Below are 25,952 nucleotides of genomic sequence, written 5' to 3'. Positions count from 1 at the left end.
TTTTCAGAAAACAGAATATTTTAAAAGCGTGTGAGCTCATTGTGAATGATAATTATTTCTCAAACACCTGCCAAGACAATTATACCTTGCATATCAAATCCAATCATTGAATAACTGCAAGGGAACATGCTCGGTGTTAAAACAACATACTGATAGTCGCATACATTTTTTTTTTTTGGCTTGTGACTAGTATATCTCTACAATTTAGACTGTTCAGTATTCAGTATATAGTGTTAAATATATCGTAGAAATTGCTATATATGAAAATGGTGGGGGAATATCTATATCAGTATTGACCTGATCTGGAGAGTTTTGTGACACTAAATAAATGTAGCCTAAGTAACTATATTGCAAAGATGAATTGATGACAATCAGAGTATATATGAGTTGGTCACACTTTGTCAAAAGTTGTTTAAAGTAGCATACTTTATAAGGCACAGCACACATCCGATGAGGTTTGTTTTGACAGTCTGTCATCTAGACTTTTCCTCACATGTTTTACTGGTAGATGGTTGGTGATGGTAAGCAGAGAGGAAAAACAGGCTTGATTAATGCTCATCTGTCAGAGCAGTGCTGCAGTAGTATGTCAACCTGTTACCTGCATTCTTTTCCACTGGTCTTTGTGATCCATAGAAGTCATGCAATTATATAGCTCTTTTAAGATGTTGATTCCCCCGAGGAAATTTATTGGGCGAGTGAATACCACATTGCTGGAATGGCTGCCTTGGGAACACTGGTGCTCAGAGTTATTGTATAAGTTGCCCTGTCTGACCTCTGTTGTATGGGAACAAGTAAAATACACCAATGACTAAAGGAACAAAAATATGATCAGTAATATGTCTAGGAGTTGGACCTTTCAATCATTTACTTCATCGGGCTGTAGTGTTTTTTTTTTTTTTTTTCCTTAAACATTTATCTGTAGCCTTAATCAAAAAAGCGTATGCACATAGACAGTATTAAAATGCAGCATGGATGTCTAGTCCTAAGTCTTGCTCACACAGACGCACAGCTCTGCTCTGCCAGCTCTTTCTCTCTTTACTAATCTTTTCTCACTCATTCAGGAGGATTTTCCTCAGTAAACAGCACCCTCCCTCGCTCACTCCTTCTATCCCACACCCATTAAAGACTGGGAGCATAGCTGGGAATTATAGATCAGGGAGAGAGGGGATTTTACACTGGAAAGGTCATAGAGAGAGAGAGATAAAGAAGGCAGAAGAAAGGACCTAACAACAGAGAAGAGAACAGATGGGAAGCAGTGGAAGGAAAACACAAAGGAAAAGATGAGGAGAGAGGAGAGAGATAACAGACAGGTGAAAGAGAAGAGGATGAGAGAGGACAGAGGGAGAGAAAGTGCCAAGGAATAGAGAGGGTCTTAGATAGCATGTTTGCTGGGTGTTATACCAACCTGTTGGTGCACATATACACCTGCAGACACAGTGATATACACATATACCTGGTTAATAGCAGCTTGACAGCATGCCACAAAGAGAGACTGACAAGAAACTTAAGACTTTGATATTTGTAGACCTTGATAGGTCTGCAAATGAAACAAAAAAATATGATGAAACAAAAACAAACACAGAAGGAGAGTGGTCTGGCATGTGCAGAGTAAGAGATGTGAAATAAGGAAGTGTGTGGGGAAAAAGAAAACCTCTTACATAGTATATCTGCTGGGCGCCATACTAGCCAGCTATGAATCTATGAGGGGCACCCACCTGTCGCTTGGCACAGCTCCGCCATTTCTTCATTCTTTTATCTCTCTGATGCCCTCCCCACAGGACAACACACACACACGCACACACTCACACATACGCAGCATGTTGTAAATAATACCGCTGCTTTTATCGCTTTCTAAAAGTGCAGCTTCAGCCACTTTCTGGTGAGGTGCAGAGTTTTCAATCTTCTCATGTCTTACAAGCACACACACATTGATGCATGGAGACGCAGATGTGCACACCAGCAGCACACACACACAACATATGCACACTAGCATGGACGCGTGCACACATGCCTACACACACACACAAACCAGGTATTGTGCAGGAGATTAGATCCATCATTGCGGGGGTCTTTTCTCTGGCTATAAAGGATGGATAAACTCTTTGATTGTGTTTATCCGTCCCATAATGGAATCGGACTCTGTTCCCAAGGCAACCGGCCCAGCAGGCCCACGCGAAGCAGACAGTCGTCACTTGGGGCTTAAGGGGGACTAGTTTGTCTGAACGCTCAGCAGTGCACCTCTTATGAAGTCGGCTTTGAAGGTCCCTGAGGGTTTGAGGCTTGTGTGGGGGCAAACGGTGGACACCGGGAAATGTTGCCTGGTCCGATTAGAGGCAGAAATTGTGCTGGAATACAGACAAAAAGATAAACACTCATATATACCAGATGCACACATACATGTACATGTCCTCACACATGCATACACACTCATACAGATATTTGGACCTTGCCCAGATGACCTCGGTCAGCATTACACAGATGTTCACGCAGTCATTTTGTCCCCACTGATGTTGCCTCCTACAATGCATGATTGTCTGTGATTGGCTGTGTTTGAATGGGATTAGGTTGTATTCTCTTGAGATTTGCGGGTTTGTGAGTCTGTGTTTGTGTGTCTGTTGTGTTGCCAGCAATGATTTAATAAAATGGAATCTTGTGGCTCCATTTGAAAGTGTACAATAATTTAATTAAGCCTAATATGGTTCTTCAGACCTGTTGCTATGAAAGCACAGAAGTGGGAGACAGAATGTCCTTAATGCTCAGTGAATGAATGCCGGTGGGAGCTGTTGCCAAGAAGAGAATTACTGAGCCACAATGAAGAGATGTTTCAACCATGTGTTGCTTTTCACCACCCCTCTTCTCACTCTTCTCTTTGTCTTCGTTTCTCTCTTTCTGTTTTACTTGCTGCATCAGTTTTTGGCTGCATCTCTCTCATTTGTTGCATCTCTTTATTTCAGTTTATAGTGGACATGAAACTCTTTTTCATACGTCTGCACTCCTTTTTAGTATTTGATCACATCCCTGAAAGATTAAGGTCAAACTTAATTTATTCTCTTGGATTAAGGGAACTACTGCATCAAACCAGACATTCCCAGACATTTAAAATGCTTTTATTGTAAAGTCAGGTAATGCCTGGTTTGATGCAGCAGTTCCCTTAATCCAAGATAATTTGGAACCCTAACCCTAACTTTAACCCTAGAAGAGACAATAAAATAACCTTAACCTTAACCTTAGTCTCTCCTGGATGCAATCAGACACTCAAAAGGAGAATAGGAGTCTCTCAGCTGAAATGTGTAAGAGTTGCATGTCCACTATAAACTGTAATTTTGGGGGGGAAAAATATAGAAAGCAGAGGTGTTTTGTGTTTTCTATCTTCTCCTGTCCTTCAGAGCGTAATGTCAAGGTGAGGACGGAGTGTTGAAGATTAGAGACATTCACATCTTCTCTTGTTCTTGTTCCCTCACACTGTTTCACGCATTCCCTTCTGCTCCGTCTCTCTCCTTTGCAATCAGTCTCTGTCCTTTCCCTCCCTCCTCTCTCATCCTTCCCTCCATCCCTTGACGGCATGAGCTGCCACTCTGTGTTACCGTCGCATGAGCGAACATCGGCCCCCACATCACAGCAGCCTTTGATTGGCCAGGCCTTTCCAGGTCGGCGAGCCGCTGCCTGATAATAACCTTGTTTGATTGCTGGAGCAGAGATGTAATTGATTGATCCGCTCGCCATGTCTGGGGGTTAGGCTTCTAAAGTAGCCTGTGTGTGTGTGAGTGTCAGTGTGTGTGTGTGTGTGTGTGTGTGTGTGTTTGTGTGTGTTTTTGGGAGAGGGTACGTGGGGGGCTTGATACGGGAGGATGCATGCATGCACACACACATCAACACACACATACAGTATTTGTGCACACACACACACACATACACACACGCATACACTCACCCTTGTATTATATGGTTGCAGTGGTTTGAGGAAGGGTGTGAAGGGAGCTTGTTTTTCCAGCTCTCACTGAGCACATCTGCCCTGTGTACTTTTCTAAACAAACCCAACAACCAATCAACAAGTCATTAAACCTCATTATAATTCCCCAACTCGCTCTGAAAGGATTGTTGTGATCTGTTAATTGGTGGTTACATAAGCTAGTCCATCTTTCTACGGATAGTTAATTATCCTCATAGATAGATGGTCTCCACTCAATGCAGCCTCCAGTCCAATAGTGACTAAGCAGAATCCAGGCAGTTATAGGAAACAAATTGGTACTAAATAATACATCAAATTGTTTCAACACTGTTAATTGGAGTTTGAAATGTGTATTTGTGTGTTTGTGAGCAAAATCTAGGTCTAAAGATTATCAGAAGGTCATGGTTTGCTATCATGATAAAACACTTTCCTCTCTTGTGATACCTCATTTAATTTGCTTTGTTTAATTACTCAATCGTGAACATGACAGACATTTCATATAAGTCATATTTTGGATAGGAACAGGGGCAGACAGTTGTTGGGCAGAAAATTTATTTGAATTTGAGTCACTGTAGTCTTTGATTTGGACTGTTGGACTGTAACTTGGTCCACAGCTCTGCTCATCTTTGTATGACATTGATGCATATGTTAAATTTTTTAAGCAAACTACTGAGTTTGACTCTGTTCACAACTGCTTTGCTGTCCTCCAAGAGGGCCACTCTCCCTGGATGTGACATAAACCAGTTGTAGCCTGTGAATAAAGTGAATCATCCTCGATACAAAAGTTAAACAAAAAGTTCACAGTGCACCTTAAAGGGAGATGTATATTTCTCTTCATTTGTTCAACCCCCCATCTTTACTGCAGAGATTACCAATCAGTCATATTGAAGTCATGGTGTGCTCATTGAGTGTGCAACAAGTGGAAAAGTCACACTGGCTGACTGACTGTAATAGAATTTGTCTAGGGATCTTCTCTTCTCTTCTCTTCTCTTCTCTTCTCTTCTCTTCTCTTCTCTTCTCTTCTCTTCTCTCCAATGCTATCACCTGCAGTTTATCAAGACACCAAGGCCAAGACAAGACTCCACTTAAGTCCAATGGGATTTGAAGCCGATAGGTTCAGCATTCACAACGCCTCGAAGGTTACAGGTTTGAGAGACAAAGCTAAACAGTAGCTGAGGTTGTTATCTAGGTTAACCTGGAGGACTTGTCTGAATGGAAGGTCATACAATTTAGCCCCTAAAAGACGATAAGGATGATAAGGTTTAACCTGGGCTGACTAAACAGCAACAAAAACAGAACTGCAGTACATGTGTCCATAGATGATAACAGCTTTGATAACAGCTTAATCTGCTGATTTTTCTTTTTTTTCCACTTAACAGATGAAGAAGAAAAAAAGCAAAAATTTAGCATAAAATGGGGTGCTTAAAAAGAAACTATGTTTAAATATATATCGACTCTTAAACTGAGATCCTACGACTTTCTTTTGACAACTACATTTGAAAGTTCATAATACATCTGTATTAATGACATATAATCCACATTAAAGGTTACGAATTTCTTGACATTTTAAGATAAGCTTTCGGGCAGGATCTGTAACAGTGTCACATTCCTTTTCAGAAGAAGATGAACCAGTCTAAATTTTAAACCCTTCACTTTACAAGTTAAACCAACAGAAGGCCAAATTATATTTCTGCATTTGCCCCATTCCTTCTCATTATTATTACTAGAATAAGCCAAGCATGGGAAGTCAGGGGATAGCAACACCTTTGGAGTAAAGCAGAACTTCTCAGCGGTGAACTACCATGTGTTTCTGAGGATTTGATGAACAGTGGAAATGTAGCACATTCACCATAGCCCCCTCTGGCTGTGAGCCTTCCCTCCTGTACAACTGTTCGGCTAAGTTCATTACATCCACCCGAAACAGAGCCCATATCCTCAGCAATGAACATTGTAAGGGAATTTCAGCCTCGAACAGAATAGACTGTGAGAGGGGAATGAACGAGGGAGACAGGCGGGGAGGGAAGGGAAAAGGCAAAAATCCATTATGTTTGATGTTAGTGTCTCACCCTGGCAGCAAATGCTGGTGGAAAAACCCTGTGAAATGACATTAGGGCCGTCTTGTAATGTGATTTCTGCTATGTGTGAATATGAGATTTCTAATGGATTTGAGCACATTAGAGCAGTCTTTATCTGTAGTATTTATTCCCCCCTGGTTTCAAATGCAATTTGCTAAGTACGACATTTCGCTCTTCTCTGGCTCACTTGCTTTCTGGCTGGAAGGGATGTGGGGGAGGATTATATTTTTCTTGTAGGGGGGCTAGATAAAGATATCATGATAGATATTGGACACATAGCACTTTTGACAAATTCACGTGGTATTCTGAGAGTTTCTTTCCTATAATGTGTTCAGGGACATAAAGTTAAGAATATTGGCACCATACCGGATTGTGGTTTGGTGTGTGTGTATGTGTGTGTGTGTGTGTGTGTGTGTGTGTCTTCTTTGTAATAAACAACCTCTTGGGGTGTACATTTTTTCAGTGCTTATACAGCAACAATATACTATCCTCATTATGTGTTTGTGAATGTTTATTTGTGTGTATGTATGTATGTGTGTCTGCAACTGTTATTCTGACTTCTTTTCTCTAACAAGAGGCGGCAGGCAGCAGACTGTATACGGGAGTGGTTGAGGAGTTTTGTCTTATGAAATTTAGTTTTTCCGTGAGAGAGTCCAGGTAACACTTGCATTGGCTTCACTTACAATTATCAACCACCGGTGTAACTTCTTTTTCCCACATTAAGTACTTCTGCACACTTCCTTTTGCTTTATCTAACTCTCAAATGCGACTTGCATTGTCTCAAAGGGTGGAGATGGTGTACTGTACATATAATCAGTGGTACTAATCTTAGCATAGTTTCATTTCCCCCTCCATACTGCCTGTTTCTCTGTTTCTGTCTCTTTGAATTCCACACTATCTTTCCTCCCTTACCTCTCTCATCTCTCAAACACTTTGACTTCACCTTCCCCCCTCACGAGGACGGTTTTTCAGCAATCTAATGCTGTGTTTAAAGAAGAGAACGTTCTGGGAGCTGAACACAAACTATCTGAAGGATTTCTGAATTCAGATTACTTTTGTGATGAGGAGAAGATGAAAAGAAAATTATTTTCGCACAATCAAACTAGTAATACATACCTCAAGGCTCACCTCAAAGTGTGTTGCAGAGTTTTTTTTCTTTTTTTAGTCTCTCACACTTTTAAATCCAATGATTTTATTTATTCGTATTTATTCTTCTTATGTGTATGTTTATGTGTATGTTTATGACTGCCACTGTGATGAGCTATTGCAATCTCATTGTATCGAGTATACAATGACAATAAAGGCATCTATCTAAACTGGCTTGCTTGCCGGCAAGTTCTTTTATTTGGCTTGGTATTGCTCACAACATTGTTAATATTAGAATGCTCGACTGCAGCAGCTCCTTAATCCATAGCACCCAGAGTGCTTGGTAAACTCTTGGAATGTATGATACTCTGAATGAGAAAGTAGGATTGTGATAGCACTCCTAATGACGGTCAGACCAGTTTGGTGCCAGGCTCTGATGTTCTTATGGAGTGCCATTTTCCCCACACACGGTACCTCACCCTTCCCTTTGCTTACATTATAAAAGATAAAGAACAATGTTCATCCCGTGTGTTCCTGACACCTTAGCATTCGTCTCTGACTGATTAGGGTCATGGCACTCCTAATTAGCATGCACATCTATGTGTTCCTGCCAACATTTCCGCAAATTGTCCCAAATCAGCCAATGTGGCGCACTCGGAGCTCTCTGCATGCTTAATGAGCGAGATTAAGGAGGAAGTCATTTAACCCCTGCCTGCATCACACACACTCACTCACACACACACACACACATACACATATACACATACACGCGTGCGCACAGGAACACACACATACACACAATCTAGATAGGCATATGTACTCATCATAAGCAAACAAGTGCATGCGCACACACACACACACACACACACACACACACACACACTACTAACCCCCTCACCCCCATCCTCTCTTTCATGCGATAGGAGATGGAGCAAGCACATTATGCAAATGTCAGGTGTCAAGTGTAAATGAGATTGGAGGGATGGGAAACAGAAGTATTGAATATCACACCAGCTCCCTTGGCAACTGCACATCAGTAATGAGAGGATTCCAGGAGGTAGGCTGGCTAAAGTGTCTTTCACACTAGAAGGTAATAGAATGCCAACTTGCTTAGTTGGAGTAAGTCCATTGGGTCTAGTTGATCTTAGCAATGATGGGAAGTGCATTACATAATAATTATGATCATGGTGACCATCCTTGCTGGGGTGGCATTAAGAGTACCTTCCTGATTTTATGCTTGGAGTGTATAAGTTCCTTAACCGTCTGTGACATTTACAGTATATTTCCATAGAAACACATGGAGAGGTGTGGAGGAGGGAGGAAAACATGATAAAACCTTCTTCTTGTCAATTAATATCCAAAATACAGCGTGATTTACATTTTTTCATTAGTATGTGCAGCAGATACACTACAGTGGTGGTAAACACCTGCTGCAGCATGACATTCATCTCGTCTTAACCTTATTACACCATTTATTCTCACCCCATTACACTGCAGACTATGATTGCAACATTGTCTTAAGTATTGACATTTCAAAATTTCCAAGTGACTATATGATTTACTGTGAGTTTTAGATTTTGCAATATTTAGCATTTTTTGAGACGGTCTTTACAACATTGTCCAGACACAGCTCAAGCTTATGTGGTTGAGCTCAACTTTATTTCAGTAAAGTATTCAGCAATGTCATCATGGTCTTTGCAACAGCCAAAGATGTCTTTATGAATTAATCTTCTGGTACCCATCTCAAGGCAAGGCAGATCTTCATAAAATGACATAACATAAAGAGAGCACATGGCACTATTTTGCTGCCCTGAAGATTGACTGTGTGTCAAACTAACATGTCTCAATCCTATTTTTACTGTTCACCTTTCTAAATATGTCTTACTGATTTGCTGTGATAGCCATTAATGCATTTCTGCTTCTCTTCTTCTCATTTCCTTCCTAACGCGCTCTGCTCAAATAATAATATTGTTCCTCAGAGTTCCTCACCTCTTCTCTCCTCTTTTTTGCTGCCACCCCTCTATCACCTTTTGGTTATCTTGATACCTCAAATTTTTTGCTCTGTTTAACCATATGGCCACATACATGAACATACAACACACACCCACACATACACAATCGTGCACACCTGTCACTTTTTGAAGTTAAGCATGCACAGTAAAAGGTCATTGCCAGCTCAAGGTTGTCTCTCTCCCCTGAGAGCCTTTTCAAGTGGACACACACACACACACACACACACTCCTTGAGACATGACACTACAACAAGTAGGCTCGGACAGGCTATGAAAGGATCAATGAATAATTTAACCCCAAACATCATATTTCCCCAGACAGTAATGTATACAGAAATGCCTGCATGTGCATGGGACTGTTTGTGTCTTTGTGGGTGCATGCACTTGTGTAAGTGTGTTATGTTGCGTTTCCACATGTGTGGATGTGTGCCTGTGTGTGCATGTGTGTATGCCCATGTGTTTCCACCTGCATTTTGTCTGTGGCCTGTATGCTGAGTGGTGGCTATTGCAGCGGTGTAATGTGATGTGTGGTAGTATTATCAGAGCTGTAGATATGACAGACACACAGCCCTAGAGCTGACTTCCTGGAATTGCATTTGTCGGCCGTCCCCAATATGAGACCTGTCACCTCACTCCCTCCAGGCCACGCAAACCGTGATTGAGGCGTTTCTGTGAGGTGTCACTATCAAGGGTGCACGCTTGTGGGGTTTTTGTGTTTCTGTCTATCTGCCTGGCTGTGATAGGTAATAGGTTGGTTTTCATGCCAATGAAGAGTTTTGTACATTTTCAATCACTCTGCCTTCTCTCTCTCTGTCTCCCCCTCTCTCTAATTCCCTCCTTTCACCCTCCTTTCTATTTATCTTTCCTCCCTCTATCGTTCTCCTCACTACTCCCTCGTTTTTTCTTACCTCGTTCTTTCCTTTTTTTTCCCATCCTCCCTTCCCTTCCTCCTTCTCACCCATCCTCATGTCCTGTCAGCGTTGTCATAGCTTGGAAAGTCCTTCAGTGTATTTCAGACCTCCCTCCACCAGTTCTCTTTATGGCATTTTTTTCTCTTTGAATTCAATCAGGCTTCAATGGAGACCCTAGAACCATTTCAATTTACCACCTGCACGCCATGGGATGAAAAGTCCTGCACTAACATAAGGGTCTAAATGGTATGAGAGAGAGAGAGAGAGAGAGAGAGAGAGAGAGAGAGAGAATGAGAGACAGAAAGAGAGAGGGCAGGTGGGGAGGTTGTGTATTGGAATGGTGCAATGGAGAGATAACAGCAGTAAAAATAGAGAAAGGAGAATTAGGGGAAAGACTGCCGAGTTTGAAGGGTTAAACGGGATAAGGGAACAGGAGAGATGACACCAAGTGGTTAGAGGAAGAGTGCAATGAAGGATTGGCGAGATAGAGGGGGGCAAGGGGATGCGGTATGGAAGGAAGAAGTGATAAATATAAAGTGTTTTTTTTATCAAATGGGAATATGATGTGAAATGGCCAATTCTGGCAACCTGTTTGGAGAAATAGATGAGCCTGTAGATGTCACCAGCACGGTATAGGGATGTCATACTATGCTGGTATATATTTGGTGGGTGGAATAAAGAAAAATCGTTATGCACACAAACCACAAAATAGGAATGGTGAGACAAAACCCTTCTCTGTTAGTGCAAAAGCGTTTTCTTTATGTACACACCTTTAACAGCACATTCACCTTCCTTCACCTCTGGCCATTGTCACTTAAAGAGAAAAACTACAGAAAATATCAGAACCATGGTCAATTCCTCACAACAAGCCCTTTAAACTTTTGACCTCGACTTGCCTGCTGTCTTCAGAGCCACTTTCTGTTGACTCCCCCTTTGGGCTAAAATAGACTCCTCATATCCGTCTTTGCCGCCAGCCCTTTGTGTGTGGGTTAAGTGTTTTTCTCAGTATTCAGACAAGTTGAAAAGTGCCTTAGCACTCAAGTCTCCCAGGGATAGTTGTCCAATTCAGTCTTGCTGAGTCATTCACTGGACCATAAGTGTCCTTCAGGGGCCCAAAAGTCTCGAGCATCACCTTGAACTATGATTGGGAAGGAAGTACGTGATGCATGTCTGTGTTTGCAGAGTTGGAGGAAAAGAGGGTGACTGAGTTGTTGTCAATAGGTTTAACTTTGGTTCATCAATTTTGATTCTCACATTGTATGTGTTGCTATCCTGCCACTTCCCACTTTCAGCGTTTTTAAAGTTACTGTAGACTTGTAAGATGACAGTGATGCCTTAAACAAACTTAAAGATTTGGATGTGATACGTACCCAGCGCTGGTGTGTGTACTTTCTCATTTCCCTGCTGTCTTTGACTTTGTGAAATACCAGCTAAATCACAGCGCAGATACTACCTTTAATTAGGACCAAAGCCTCCCTCTCTTGCTTCACCCTTTGACCCTGAAGCCTTTCCCTTTTTGCTGAGACTGAGAAGTAACTTGAAGCAAGAAATGCCAGAAGCATTAGGTCTAAGCTGTATGTTTCTCAAGGAGGGTCACCTTGATGGGCTTCTGGAAGCCAGCATTTTAAAGCAACTACAAGGAACTTTCATTTTGTGTTGATTTTGACAGCCCCTGTGGACAAAAACGGCAGTGTTTCCTGTGATGAGAACCCCTGCCTTCTGCCGTAAAGATCTTGATCTGGCCTTGTTTTGAAAGTGCGTGAAAGAAAGGCATCAACATAGAATGTGAGAAGAGATGCTTCTGTTTACATCCTGGACTATGGCTGACTGCAGCAAATGCTCAAAAATTTGGCTTAGCTTCACTAAAAATGGATAACAACACAGCAATATCATCTCCCGCAGTAAGGATTTTTCACGCAAGGAAGGAAGTAGGAAAAAAAAAAAACACAGTACCGTTTTCGGGTCGGGGGCTAGCTCGCATGGTGGCTAGTGCAGCCCAGCTAGCGAGGTGACAGCTCAGTCTGGACAGCGGGCAGAGAAGCCAAACATGGTTGAGGGAAGCGACAGCAGAGGTGGGAGGACAAGACATCGAGTCAGAGGCTGAGAGAAGGTAAATACAGCTGAGCCTGGTTAACTGTGAACCACGATCTGACAGTTAACATGGGCCGCCGGTCTGTGTGCCGTAAATTGTTTTGTCTGATTCCACAGTGACACTGACCTGGTGAAACTGTATTGAAAAAGCCACTCTTCTTGCTGACGGTCTCATTTGCTTATGTGGGTCCTATAGAAGCATCCGTATTCAATTGAGACTGTTTCATAACCAGTTAAAATCTCTTGTTTTAAAGGAAAAGGTGTGTTCAGGGTTTTTGAGATAAAGCATAGATACTGTTTGGATAAGAATATGGGGTGCTGCATGGGTGGATGACAAATACCCCAGTGCTTCCTGTACCATAGTCTTTCTGCTTTGTTTTTTTTATTGTCATGGCTTCCTTTATTGAAGTACTCTCCTTTCCACTGCCTCTGTAAATGGCACCTGTGGGAGGCCACTTAGTGCTCTGCTTATGAATCAGGCTTGTTTAATAAGGGAAGATGAACACTTCAATGCTGGAGTGTTGAGCAGTGTACAAACAGACCCAATATTTGTCTGCACCTGCCCTAACTGACTTTTAATTGTGAGTCTGTGTGTTTTTGCATTCTCCTAAATGAGCAATTGGTATGTGTCATTAAGAAAAGCCTAGAGGAAATTGGCTGGGCAAAAGGTTTTGATGGTGCCGTCACACATTAACGAATGCAAGCACACATGCACACAGGCATACACATCGTTTATCCAGTCCTAAACAGTGCTGTCACCTGCCTCTCTGTCTGCATTGCCTGACATTGTACAGCTTGAACAAAAGCAGTGATTTGGGCCTTGTAGCCTCCCATTCTGATGCGTGGGTGTCCTCTCCGCTTTGTCGGCCTAATGGCTCGATGTAGCGAGTGAGAGAGCAGAGCCTCCCTTGCCTCCCACAGCCTTTCTCCATTCATAGGACAATAAAAGATGAAAACACATGAAAAAAATAAATAAAAATGCAGGTGCAGAGTAATCTGACTTCAAAAATGAATGGGAGATACATGTGCAAAAAATCATAACCTTGATGCTCCTGTTTAGAAAGACAGGGCGGAATGTAGAGCGATGAACTGAAGTAAAGTGCTGTTATTAATATTATTAATTTGAAGTAGTACTACTACTATACCACTATATAGAAGCCAAGCCAAACCTTTATGACAGATCTATTTCAGATTTTAAAATGTTGTAAGTGGCAAGGATACCAGATTATGTTCACGGGATTAATGAGAAAAAGCAAACACGCACCCCAGAATCCAAATTTCACAGGATATAGCGTGAAGACAAACTAGCTCTTAATATTATGCAATGTGTAATTTTCTGCACCCTTTGAAGTATTATCATGGTACTACTTTGTATTGTAATAATTAATCTTGTATAACAGACTCTGGTGATGTGACAAATCTGTCTCTATCACAAAAAAACAAAAACAAAAAAAACAAAAAAAAATTCTCAGCATTTTCCACATTCTTGACAGCAAAGACTGTCTATTATGTGAAACTCATGATAGCTGATTTGATGATAGACCATTGTCTTTGAAGCCAGGTCTCATTAGAGTAGAAGATGTTGTAGTCATGGATAGACCCAACATACACTGTTGTGAGTGTAATGATTCAAAATCAGGCCATAGACCATGGCATGCTGTTGCATGGATCAAGCATTGTTAATTTTATCAACGAAAATCATATTTTTGTTAACAACCAATTTTACCATGATGATGTTATGACCAGAAGGATAACATGTTGATCCTTAAATATTAAAATGATTTCATAGTTAATTTTCTTCTCTCCCTGACAAAAACTGTGAAATGAAAAACAAAAACAAAAAACAAAACAAAACAAAACAAAAAAAACCAAAAAAAAAACACAATTTTAAAAAAATGCTAAAAAGACAAAAGTAACTGAAATTTACCTTAAACTGTGTGAATCACAAATGGTTAAAATCTGACTTCAACAGAATTTTTAATTCTGAGAATAACTAAAAGTAAAACTTAAATGAAAATCCCTGCCAAAATTAACACTGGGACCAAGCCAGCTGAACTGGAATTGAATCTTGACATTGAACTTGAACTGAATTGAACTGAAATTGAACAACATTATTCATACATCACCTCAGAGCTTGTCTTACATACCCAAAATGCCTACAGTGTAAATGGCAGTAACAAGCTACAGTAGAGTATAGCAACAAGAACACCAAAGTAATGATGAATGTTGCCTTCAGGCTGCACTTTAGGATCAAACAAAAGTGGGAGCGTCTATTAATTATGTATACCAGTGGCCTAGACCCGCCTCTCTGTGCATATCTATACTTAGTATCTGGGCTATATCACCTGGATATGCCTTGGCTACGTTGCTGTTGGACAAACGACCAGTAAGAATAGACAATATAAGGTGGAATTAGAGGGAGATAAAGAGATGGAAGGTGGAGAGCAGCGTGTAGGAAGATGGAGTATTAGGCCAGTAGCAGCAGTAGGGTGGTGATTTGTCTTTGTGGCTCTGCGGTGCTGGTGTGGCGGTGTCAGCTAAACGAGGCCATCTCATTTCCTGTTGTCTGCAGGAAGCAGCTGTCTGCTAGCGCTACTGCTGCTGCTGCTACTCACAGCCCCCGGTCATCAATCTCCCCTGTTTTAATTGGTCTGCACCACACCGCGACAGGCCGTCTCACACATGCACACACACACACACACACACACACACACACACACACACACACACACAAAGTACATACACTCACACAAATAAGTGCACACACATATGCACAAATGTGCATATAAGCAGTGGTACATAAAGACACACACACTCGCATGCACGCATAAAAGCATTCATACACTGATTGAACATCTGGTGCAAATACACAAATATGCACCTACCTGCCATTGTGTCACAAGCAGATAAGCACTAATGAACATGAGGCACATTTTCCTACATCTGCCCCAGATTTACACTTGTGCATTTCCATATGCCTTTCGCAGGTTTTGTAATGCTCATAATATACATTATTCATGATAATTTCACATGCTCACTAAATGCTAATATCAGGGCTACAGTATAGAGTTCTTAACCGGTACAGTTAACTTAGCAGCCATGCTACCTGTGCTCCTGCATACCTGTTTGCATTAATTCTTTCTGTTTTTCAGTCTGTTCACAGTGGAGACAGACACATTTGACAATGTAACTGTCTACAACAAAAATACCAAATAGACAGTATATAATCTGGTTCTGTAATGCTGTGGGTTGGTAAGTTGAGTCTGGGGAAGCCCATGGGTACCTGAGGGGAACCCAGGGGCCCCTCCAGCAAATGGAGAAGTAGGTCACTATTATTGGATTTGAAGTCAGGACAGAGAGAAAGTGTAATTGGAATTACTGTTCTGGTCGCAGGTTGAAATGCTATACCAACCTGATGTATAAATAATTGTCCTGTTTCATTTCACATCCAACAACAACACTCCTTTGAAATGGATCAGTTTGGATCTGTTTGTATTTGTATCCAGCTGGCAAGCCTTGACATGAACATGTTTTGGGAAGCCTGCACTAATGAGCTAAAATAACAAATAATATCTATAGGTTATATAGAGGTAGGAGCCCTTTCTCCTCTCTTATCCATATTGATATATATACAGAGTTGTCTCTGTAGGTTAGGTTACAGGAGGATGGACCTCTGTTTTATGTCTCTTATTACCCTACCTCTCCCAGGGAAGGATCCTGATTATGAAGACCATTTATACCTGCTGCAGCAAGTGCATGAGCGCATACACACAAACGTGTGCGCACACACACACACACACACACACACACACACACACACACACACACTTACACAGACAGAGACAGATATATGCATGCACACACAGTACATGCACACTCCTCTCACTCTCTTGCATAATTGCTGTAATGCATCTTTGCACTTCCCCACCTCCATCTTTCTCTCCTTGTTGTTGTCTTCCTCAAATATATACACGCGCACTCACACACACTCTCACGCACACACAAATACACAGGGAGCCTTCAACGGATGTGATGCAGCATTGGGGGCAAGAGCAGGGCATAAACAACAGGGAGTCTGGCAGAGGCGTGGGTGGTGTGTGGGAAGACCATATGCATTTCACCAGGCCTTGTTGTTTCTGCTGCTGCTCAGCACTGATGAGCTTGTGCACACACACACACACACACACACACACATGCACACACAGACAGACAGACAGATAATCACACAAACAGTATGCTCACGCCACCAAACAATCTCTCTATTTACTCATCTCTTTCTCTCTTGCTCCCTTTGTCTATTTCCCTGTCTCTCACACACAAATGCATGCGCACACAACAGCAAATCATTTACAGGTTTCAGATGGTAACCCACCAAATGGAATCTTAATTCTTCCTCACAACCATTTGTGATAAAAGAATCTTCAACTGGTCATGCAGCTTAATCTGGTGGAGAAAGCTGACATAGTGCCATCCAGTGGTCTTGGTGGTAATTGCGGGAATGATATTCAATCAAAAATATGATATGAACCAGCAATTGTATCAAAGCTTTTCTTAAATCATACAGTTTTATGGAAAAATTGATATTCTGGATCAAGCCAGTAATCAATCAAATTAGGTTGCATATGCTTTGTCCACATTCATCCTTTCAGTTGTCTTGTTTAATGCAGCTCTACAGCTTTGAAATCATATAAGTTAATAGATCTTTTTATGCTGGCCTGTGACTTAGTTAATTTTATACTGCTATGGAAATGACTAAGTAGTGTGTATTGGAGTGGCTAATATTCCCAGAGAGTCAATATTCAATACGCAGTTGGATAACAATTAAAAACTGCCATGCTAGAATTCATTGTCCCATTCGTTGGAATGAAAGCTAATGTTGGATGTGCCATAAAACCCATAAAGTTTCCCCATCCATTAAACTCCTTTTATGACTTTGAAATCTTTCTGAGGTGAATGGGTAGCACGGATGGTGACGGTGCTGTAAAAATAACCTCAGATAGACAAGAGCTTTCAAGTACACTCTCTGGATGTGGTGACTATAAGAACTGGTGTGTGGCCAAATGTTTGTGGCTAATTGTGTGTGTGTGTGCGCACGTGTGTTTGTTTGTGTGCACTTATCTGTATGTGCATTACACAGAAAAAGGCAAGGAAAGAGTTATTCAGGATGTACCATATACATGTATGCTCCCTTTCTCCCTCTGTCTCTCTTTCTTTCTCTCTCTTTTTCTCTCTGTCATTTGGGTGGAGTTCAGTGTGTCCTGTCCTTGGTGTGTGACAGGTTTTGCAGGACCAGCTTCTCTCTCTGGGCGGTGAAATCAGAATTCACCATGGCTGATCAGTTGGTGCCTGCGGGGAATTCTGAGAGATTAAGAAAATGCTGAGTCTCTAATCTATCCTGCTGCACTCTGTTATTCTGCTGTCTTTCCTCAAATCTTTTTCTTTATTCCATTTCTCTTTTGGTATCAATACACTGTTGAAAGCCGCAGTGCTGCAGATAGAGATTGATGATGGGATCCCAACCCTTTCCATTTTAAAGAACTGTTTATCACCTTTGGTTTACTTTTCAATGGGAAACCAATTCAGAGATGCTGCTATATCTGTGCTCATGTCCATTTTCATTTGTTTCAGTTATCTGATGTAGAAAAATCAAACCTTGACATCTCTGAATAATCTTAGAGTCATTAGGGTGTTACGGGTCCACTAATCAGCTAAATCCCTGTTGGCATGTAAGTACATTATGGTGTTCAGCAATGTTATTCTTCTAACAACACACACATAGGGCATGGCATCTCCAGTTATCCAGCTCCAGACCCTAGGCTCTGACATCTGTTTCCTAATGACAGATAATTAGATGCTGTCAAGTGCAATCAACAGCAGGCACTGCTAAGAAACTGGGATGCGACTGGTGGAGACGTGGTGAATCCAGAGAAGACAACATGCCCTAAGGGGAGCGGGGATGCTGCGCAGTGCTTCCAAATTTGACTGCTGTGTGTGTGTGTGTGTGTGTGTGTGTGTGTGTGTGTGTGTGTGTGTGTGTGTGTGTGTGTGTGTGTGTGTGTGTGTGTGTGTGTGTGTGTGTTTGAATGTTAGAGATGAGTTGCTTGGGGCCTGTGGGCCTAATAATGAGTGTATGGACTAGTACTGTGTGGCAACGGCTGAACGCTGGAGCAAGTCTTAGTCCTCTAGATGGACAAATTTCTTGATTCTATGTGTACTATCTGCCTGGTTAATGTAGTTGTTGTGCCCCTGGTAAGGAAAAAATTGGTCTTCTGGGATGGGTTTTAAGAAACTCACCTTAGTGAGAGGGGAAATGCCACTCAGACTTCAGGAATGGCACTCAGAATGCACATTATTCTTAAAGGACCAATCTGCTGGTTTTGCATGTTTCATCCCATATATCCATTACTACTGACCGTTTTCCAGAGCATGCAATGTTTTATATATTTGAATGCTTTTTTCCACTTTTCAGACAACCATTCTTTTTAGTAATTTCAGTGCAGTAGGAAAATCAGCTTGCAGGCCAAGGACCTGAAACTTGCTTACAGCCTGGCTTTTTTGTGTGTGTCATAATTCAGTTTATTGCCCACATTGAATGGAAAAGTCAACGCATTTTCTGGTGCATTCACATGCTGGTGCGAAGCTCCGACATTTGGGATTGTAGAGTCAGCTGCTAAGTCAGCTGCAGTTTCATAAATGCACTATTTGGGTGGAAAATCAAACCCAGAAGAGAAATAATAAGGAAACAGTGTGAAATTGTGAGTAGGATGATATGAATAGGGCCACTTCTTGCTTTAAAACAGTTAAGATAGTCTTTATACTGTGACTACTAAGTGGGAAATTGATTTTTTCGATTTCAGTGACATAATGGCACTTTTAGGAGAAGGTGGATTAACTATTTCACAAAATAAAACGTGGGGAAAACATGTTGAATTTACCCTCTTTTCTGTTACATCCATGTCACAGTCCTCTCAGTATTTGTTTATATTGTAAAGCAACTCTGTCCTTAAGTTGTAAACATGATAAAACCAGTCTTTTCTCGGTATACTAATAGGAGCTATTTGTTTGCCCTAGTTTTTAGTTTGTGTGGCAGTGTGAATTAGTGGTCATAGAAACTATCCTTTGCCTTGATGGCCTGGGTCCCAGGCCCATGTTGGCAAGGATGTACCCTGCTTTTGTGTCCTTTTGCAAATACCTTAATCCCTACCAAGTCCTGTTGTGTAAGTGACGCTGACCTCAGACCTGCCTGATGAGGACAGTAGGCAGAAATCGAATTTCCTTACTCATATCAGTGAAGTGTATTTTTATGTTTTATTACATTCACTGGAGTTACATTTACAACAAGCCCCACAGATTCACATAAATGCAGTATCTCTCAATGATCTGGGCTAATAGCCTTGTTAAGAGTAATGCCTACTGCTATTCTCACCTCTGCTTCATGCCTCTGTGTGTGTGTGTGTGTGTGTGTGTGTGTGTGCGCGCGCGCGCACACGTATGTGCGTGAGCTACAGTATTTTTAGACCAAAAGGAAATGGTGTCTGGCTGTTTGCCTGTGTGTGTGAGGGTAGATAAGCAGATTATTTAAGGTTATTAATTAAGATTTCACAGACAGGGGTGAGTCCATACTGTGTAGTTGCTGCGCCTCTGTGGCATTTCCATGGCATCTGCATGGCGGCTCCTTAGCGACTTGGCTCACACCTCAGCTGTGTCCCGTGCCATATGGTTGGCTCGTGTTTTGTGTTTGTCACCTGGCAATGAAATCAATGTTGTTAAAGCCACATTGGGTCCAGCTATAACAGCTAAATAAGCTAAAGCAGACATTAATTTTATTTTTTAAAATTTTATTTCTGGTGGCTTTGAAACGATTGAAGGTCATTTCAGGTCCTTTGAATGAATATTATCAGTATGTATATTTCTTTGAGTTGGGGTTGGTGAGGGATTCTCATTATGAATGTAGCTTTTAAGTAGTAAAATAGTAAGGTAGAAATTAATTAATCTTTTAAACTGTGAAATGCGTTAAGGGGCAGAGGGATTCATCAGAGGTAGATTTCTATTGGAATGTCAGCATGGTGAGTATAACTAAACTACAGTACCCTGTAGTGGCTATGGCCAACGATACCTGTCTTAATGTTTGCTGCTATTTTTCTGGGTGACGAAATCTGTCCCATCCAAACGTCATCAGTCCAGTTTGGGCAATAGTCAGCTTTCATTGCAAATGACTCTAAATGAAAGTACAAAGACAGACACAGAGGTTCAGTGTTTTTCCCCATGGAGTCCTCCAACCTATGCAGCTGTACAAGCTGTTTCAGAAACCATTGTAGTGTTTGCCTGAAATTATTAATGTTTTTATGAAACAATACTACTTTGCCATTAAAATATGAACCTGGAAATGATCCACTGAATATTTTATGTGGAGAGTATATGTTGTTTTCAGACCTCTCCAAAGGACAAAAAACACTTCCGCCAACCTTCACTGTACAGAGGCACATCTAGCCTGCCAAGTTGAGAATCTTATCAAACCAGGTCAGCTTTTGGTTCATTGGGAAGTAGTTCCTGACAGCTAGTAAAAATGTTAATTTAGACTAATGCAAAGTCAAGCTCAGTTGTAGCCTGGACAGATCAAATGACGCTCACTGTCATTCTCCAATGAGAGTTCAGACATGCTCTCCATATTTTTGTGAAGGTGATTTAGAATTTCCTGCAGTGGCTTGGGGGCAAGAGCTTCTTTGTACAGGCAACAACCTGCAAAGATAGTTCTCTGCAATGTTTTTGGTGGTTCATCAACACCACCATTATCACTATCACCAATAGCTGATATACACTATATTACCAAAAGTATTCGCTCACCCATTCAAATGATCAGAATCAGGTGTCCTAATCACTTGGCCTGGCCACAGGTGTATAAAATCAAGCACTCAGGCATGCAGACTGTGAAACAAGACATTTGTGAAAGAATGGGCCGCTCTCAGGAGCTCAGTGAATTCCAGCGTGGAACTGTCATAGGATGCCACCTGTGCAACAAATCCAGTCGTGAAATTTCCTCGCTCCTAAATATTCCACAGTCAACTGTCAGCTCTATTATAACAAAATAGAAGCGTTTGGGAACAACAGCAACTCAGCCACGAAGTGGGAGGCCACGTAAAGTGACGGAGAGGGGTCAGCGGATGCTGAAGCGCATAGTGCAAAGAGGTCGCCGACTTTCTGCACAGTCAATTGCTACAGAGCTACAAACTTCATGTGACCTTCAGATTAGCCCAAGTACAGTACGCAGAGAGCTTCATGGAATGGGTTTCCATGGCCGAGCAGCTGCAGCCAAGCCACACATCACCAAGTGCAATGCAAAGCGTCGGATGCAATGGTGTAAAGCACGCCGCCACTGGCCTCTAGAGCAGTGGAGACGCGTTCTCTGGAGTGATGAATCACGCTTTTCCATCTGGCAATCTGATGGACGAGTCTGGGTTTGGAGGTTGCCAGGAGAACGGTACATTTCAGACTGCATTGTGCCGACTGTGAAATTTGGTGGAGGAGGAATTATGGTGTGGGGTTGTTTTTCAGGAGCTGGGCTTGGCCCCTTAGTTCCAGTGAAAGGAACTTTGAATGCTTCAGGATACCAAAACATTTTGGACAATTCCATGCTCCCAACCTTGTGGGAACAGTTTGGAGTGGGCCCCTTCCTCTTCCAACATGACTGTGCACCAGTGCACAAAGCAAGGTCCATAAAGACATGGATGACAGAGTCTGGTGTGGATGAACTTGACTGGCCTGCACAGAGTCCTGAGCTGAACCCGATAGAACACCTTTGGGATGAATTAGAGCGGAGACTGAGAGCCAGGCCTTCTCGACCAACATCAGTGTGTGACCTCACCAATGCGCTTTTGGAAGAATGGTCAAAAATTCCTATAAACACTCTCCTCAACCTTGTGGACAGTCTTCCCAGAAGAGTTGAAGCTGTAATAGCTGCAAAAGGTGGACCGACATCATATTGAACTCTATGGGTTAGGAATGGGATGGCACTTCAGTTCATAGTATGAGTAAAGGCAGGTGAGCGAATACTTTTGGTAATATAGTGTATGTATGCCATGTCATCTGTCAGGAAGGGAGGTGATAGGAGGGTGTGGTTCTAATGATGATGAGTGGCAAAACAAAACAAAACAAACAAAAAAAACTTCTTACATGAGCCATACTAGTATTTTTTAAGATTAAGCTGGGCTTTCCCACATTTGATGTGAAAGTTGTGCCTACCTGACCACTGTACGTTCCAAATGATTTGTGAATCTTTGTACAGAAAGTGTATATTGTATCCAAATCTCATATGCATGTTAGCTTTCGCACCAAAGTAATGTTTTCAGAACATAAACTTCCTGATACTGTGGCCTTGATGTTCTTGAAGCATTGTTGGTCCCAGCAGATTATTTAGGCCTGTTACCTCTGCTTAACTTCACTGCCACATCCATGGGTTCATTGTCCTCATGAAGGGGCCTGGGGCTCGGATCCAGATGGTCGTCTGGATAGACAAAACTGTTTTACTGCCTCCTCCCTGCTACATTACTCAAATGTTATCACTCCTGCCTACAAAAATCCATCTGTGTGCACACACTAACTTGAAGATCCATCACCCTGACGCTTGTATTGAAACAGTGACAATAATGACAGTTCATGATGAATCTCTGAACAGCATGCTGCACGTTTAAACTGGAAACTTTTGTCCTGACATTGATTTTTGAAAATGAAGTTGTCAGCAGCAATTGTATTTAGTTTGAAGGGGAAGTGCTTAAGTTATGTTCTCTACATATTTATACAGAGATGCTGCATGCCTGGCTCCCATTGTTTTGCAAGCTTGACTTTTTTAATGAGGCCACAGAAGAGTTTCTTCTGCTTAACTTTCTGTTGCAGTAGAGTTTCAGTGGGAATCAATGAAGGATTTAGCTTAGGTCTAGGCTCTTCGCTCACTTTCTTGCTTTCTCTGACACACCAGTGTATACACACATGCACTGAACACACACACATACACTTGCCTCAGCTCTTTGCTGACTAATTGGGCACAGATGCTGAGTAGTATGATCCTACTCCTTGTGCATTTGTGTGAATGTGTGCATGTGTGTTTTTGTGTGTATATATATGTGTGTGTGTGTGTGTGTGTGTGTGTGTGTGTGTGTGTGTGTGTGTGTGCGTGCGTGCGTGCATGCGCACATGCATGATAAACCTTAGGTAATCCATCATCCACCTCCACTGATCTATAGCTCCTGCCTGGCTTCATGTCCCTGGTTGTCTGCAGTCTTGCAGCCTCCTGGTTCTTCTTCCTACTGCACCTCAATAGCGAAAAGACACAATCTCCAAGCAAAGGACTCTTTTTTCTCTTCATCATCCTCTGTACAAATGGTTTTGTCCATCCAAATCACCATCTGGAGTCATATTTTTACCTTAACTCCTGTCTCATTTCCCCAGTTTTTTGTCTTCCACCCTCTGTTTCTGCTTCCCCATCGACTCTTCCTAATTTATTTATCCATAGCTTCCTACTTTAGAATTTCTTATTTTTTGATATCTCCTTCATCTCTGGCTCTCTGTCCCTCTCTTTCTTTCTCATTTTTTGCATAAGTTCATGTCCTGTTATAGGTCAAAGCATTCTTTTGTGAAGAGTTTGATTTATTTGTGCATTTACAAGTACTGAGCGCTTGACAACACACTCACTCTTGCGTGGTTTGCCCTGTGGTGTGTGTTAGTGTGTGAGACAAGGCTATTGACCAGTGATTCGCTGACAAACGAGGTGTGTGTGGATGCCTCTGCCAACCCATACATTACTGTCTGACCCCATCTGACCAATGAAACGCCAGCTTTCTGTGAGGATTCTGAGGATTGCATACCAAATTATGTTTTAATCAAATTCATAACATCAAGGAGTCAATGTAAGTGCATATGTGCACATTCATGTAGTTTATATTTAGAAATAGTATACAGTAATGGCTATTGTATATTGTTCATATAGAATTAGCAGTGAAGCAAAATGTAATTGGGTTCGGATGTATTTTTCTTCACCCGAGGTTGTTTGCTGAGTGCACATGATCTTCTTTAGCAGCACGTCTTCTCATTGTTACTGTCACACATACTGACACTTGAGAGTTGCTTAGTATAACTACACTCTTTCACTATTAGCTACTAAGCAACTCCAGTGGACCATTTGAGGGTCAACTACCTTGCACAAAGGCAGCTCAAGACTGAACATTTTTCCATCATTTTCCATCCAGTATATCCCATCCAGTCCACATTTCAAAACAAGTGACACAAACTCTCTTTCTATGTTTATCACAAGCCCCTTTCTCATTTTCTCTGTGATATCACTGAAACATCAATGGTGGAGAAATAGTTTCTATTTCCAGGTGGTCTTGGTTTGTCTGTGTGCTAGCCATTGTAACGTTTGTTTTTGACTGCCTCCAGGTTCATCCAGGAGATAGAGATGAACATGGGCCCCGCCCCCGGCCAAGCCAAGCAGTGCCAGCTCAGAACCTTCCTCACCTATTACATCAACGACCTCTTCCTCAACCAGGTCAGTATGATGGTGATAATTCATACTGTCTGATAGAGTGGTATGACAGCACTTCAAACAAGGCTTTAATGGGACATGGGAACTTGTCCAAAAAGATAATATCTTCATATTAAAAATCCCACCTGTGGGACTCAAGCAATTCCCATGAACAGACTGTGACCATTATTTGTACTGTTGTAATCTTTTGTAGAAAGAAAAAGCATGGTGCCTTTTGACAGGAGTCTTTGTTGCAGTCTGTTCTTGGGAGCCACAGTCTGTTCTTGGGAGTTGTTTTTATCCTACAACTGGAACCTTTTATACTACACTGGATATAACAACTCAACCGACTCACTTGGCTTGTATGCAGCCCTAAATGTCAGCCAACCTGAACGCTGTACCTCTTCATGATATTTCAAAACCTTTAAATATCACAGTGAAGTGGTACTTCAGACCATGATATTGTCAATCCCATGTAGTGTAATCTTAATACCATGTCTGCTCTTATTTATCCACTCATCACTCGTATCCAAGACAGGTTTGACCATATGTGGTCACTCCAGTAGCACAAATGGTAGTTACAGTAGATACTTAATTTTCTGTAAATGAAATAATTATAACAAACATCTCTAGATCATCTAATAAGCATAAATCACAATCCCCCCCTAAATGAGATGCTGGAGACTCACCAGATTTGTTGAAATTAAATGCCAGTGACAGATTTGGCTATTGTCAGGAAATCATCTCTTCTCACTAGAAGTGACAAATCACAACGTATGTGTTAAATACAGATTGTCTCTAAGCTATTAGTCAGTAGTGTTTCTGCCTCTTCTGTGCTCTCCTCCTTGTCTGTTTCATGCTGTCCATGTAATGCAGTGCTTTGCCATTGATACATCAGGTGCGAACAGAGATCAATAAGGAAATTGAGGCGGTGAGCAAGACATCTGACCCGTTGAAGATCCTTGCCAGCGCTGATACCATGAAGGTTCTGGGTGTCCAGAGGCCCCTGCTACAGGTGAGGGATGTCCAACCATACATGTACATTCATGAGGTAACACACAGAAACACATTATAAACACTAGAGAGGCTGCAATATCAGTTGATGACTACTTTGAATTTGAACATTGAAATATCTCAGCTTTCAATAAAAGGCTGGCTGAATCTAACTTGGCCCACATTCTTTTTGAGGTTACCAAATCATGCAGGGAAACAGTAGACCTCTCCTGGTGTTTTTTTTTTTTTTTTTTTCAGTGGAATTGTTGAAGACAATATCATGAATCTTTCTTCTTCTTTGGGATCACAGTTTCTTTGAGGC

General features: G+C 41.7%; 1 protein-coding gene across 1 annotated transcript in view; it reads left to right on the top strand.

Annotated features, from left to right (window-relative positions):
- Positions 1-25,952, top strand: part of exoc4 (exocyst complex component 4) — a 137,285-nt gene that overhangs the window by 64,406 nt on the left and 46,927 nt on the right. The window contains exons 12-13 of the mRNA XM_030045766.1: positions 24,553-24,661; positions 25,536-25,652. Coding sequence (XP_029901626.1) covers positions 24,553-24,661; positions 25,536-25,652 — 226 coding nt within the window. The remainder of the gene's footprint in view (positions 1-24,552; positions 24,662-25,535; positions 25,653-25,952) is intronic.

The sequence above is a fragment of the Myripristis murdjan genome, chromosome 23 (genome assembly GCF_902150065.1).
Source record: "Myripristis murdjan chromosome 23, fMyrMur1.1, whole genome shotgun sequence".
Classification (NCBI taxonomy): domain Eukaryota; kingdom Metazoa; phylum Chordata; class Actinopteri; order Holocentriformes; family Holocentridae; genus Myripristis; species Myripristis murdjan.
This window is presented reverse-complemented; position numbering and strand designations above follow the sequence as displayed.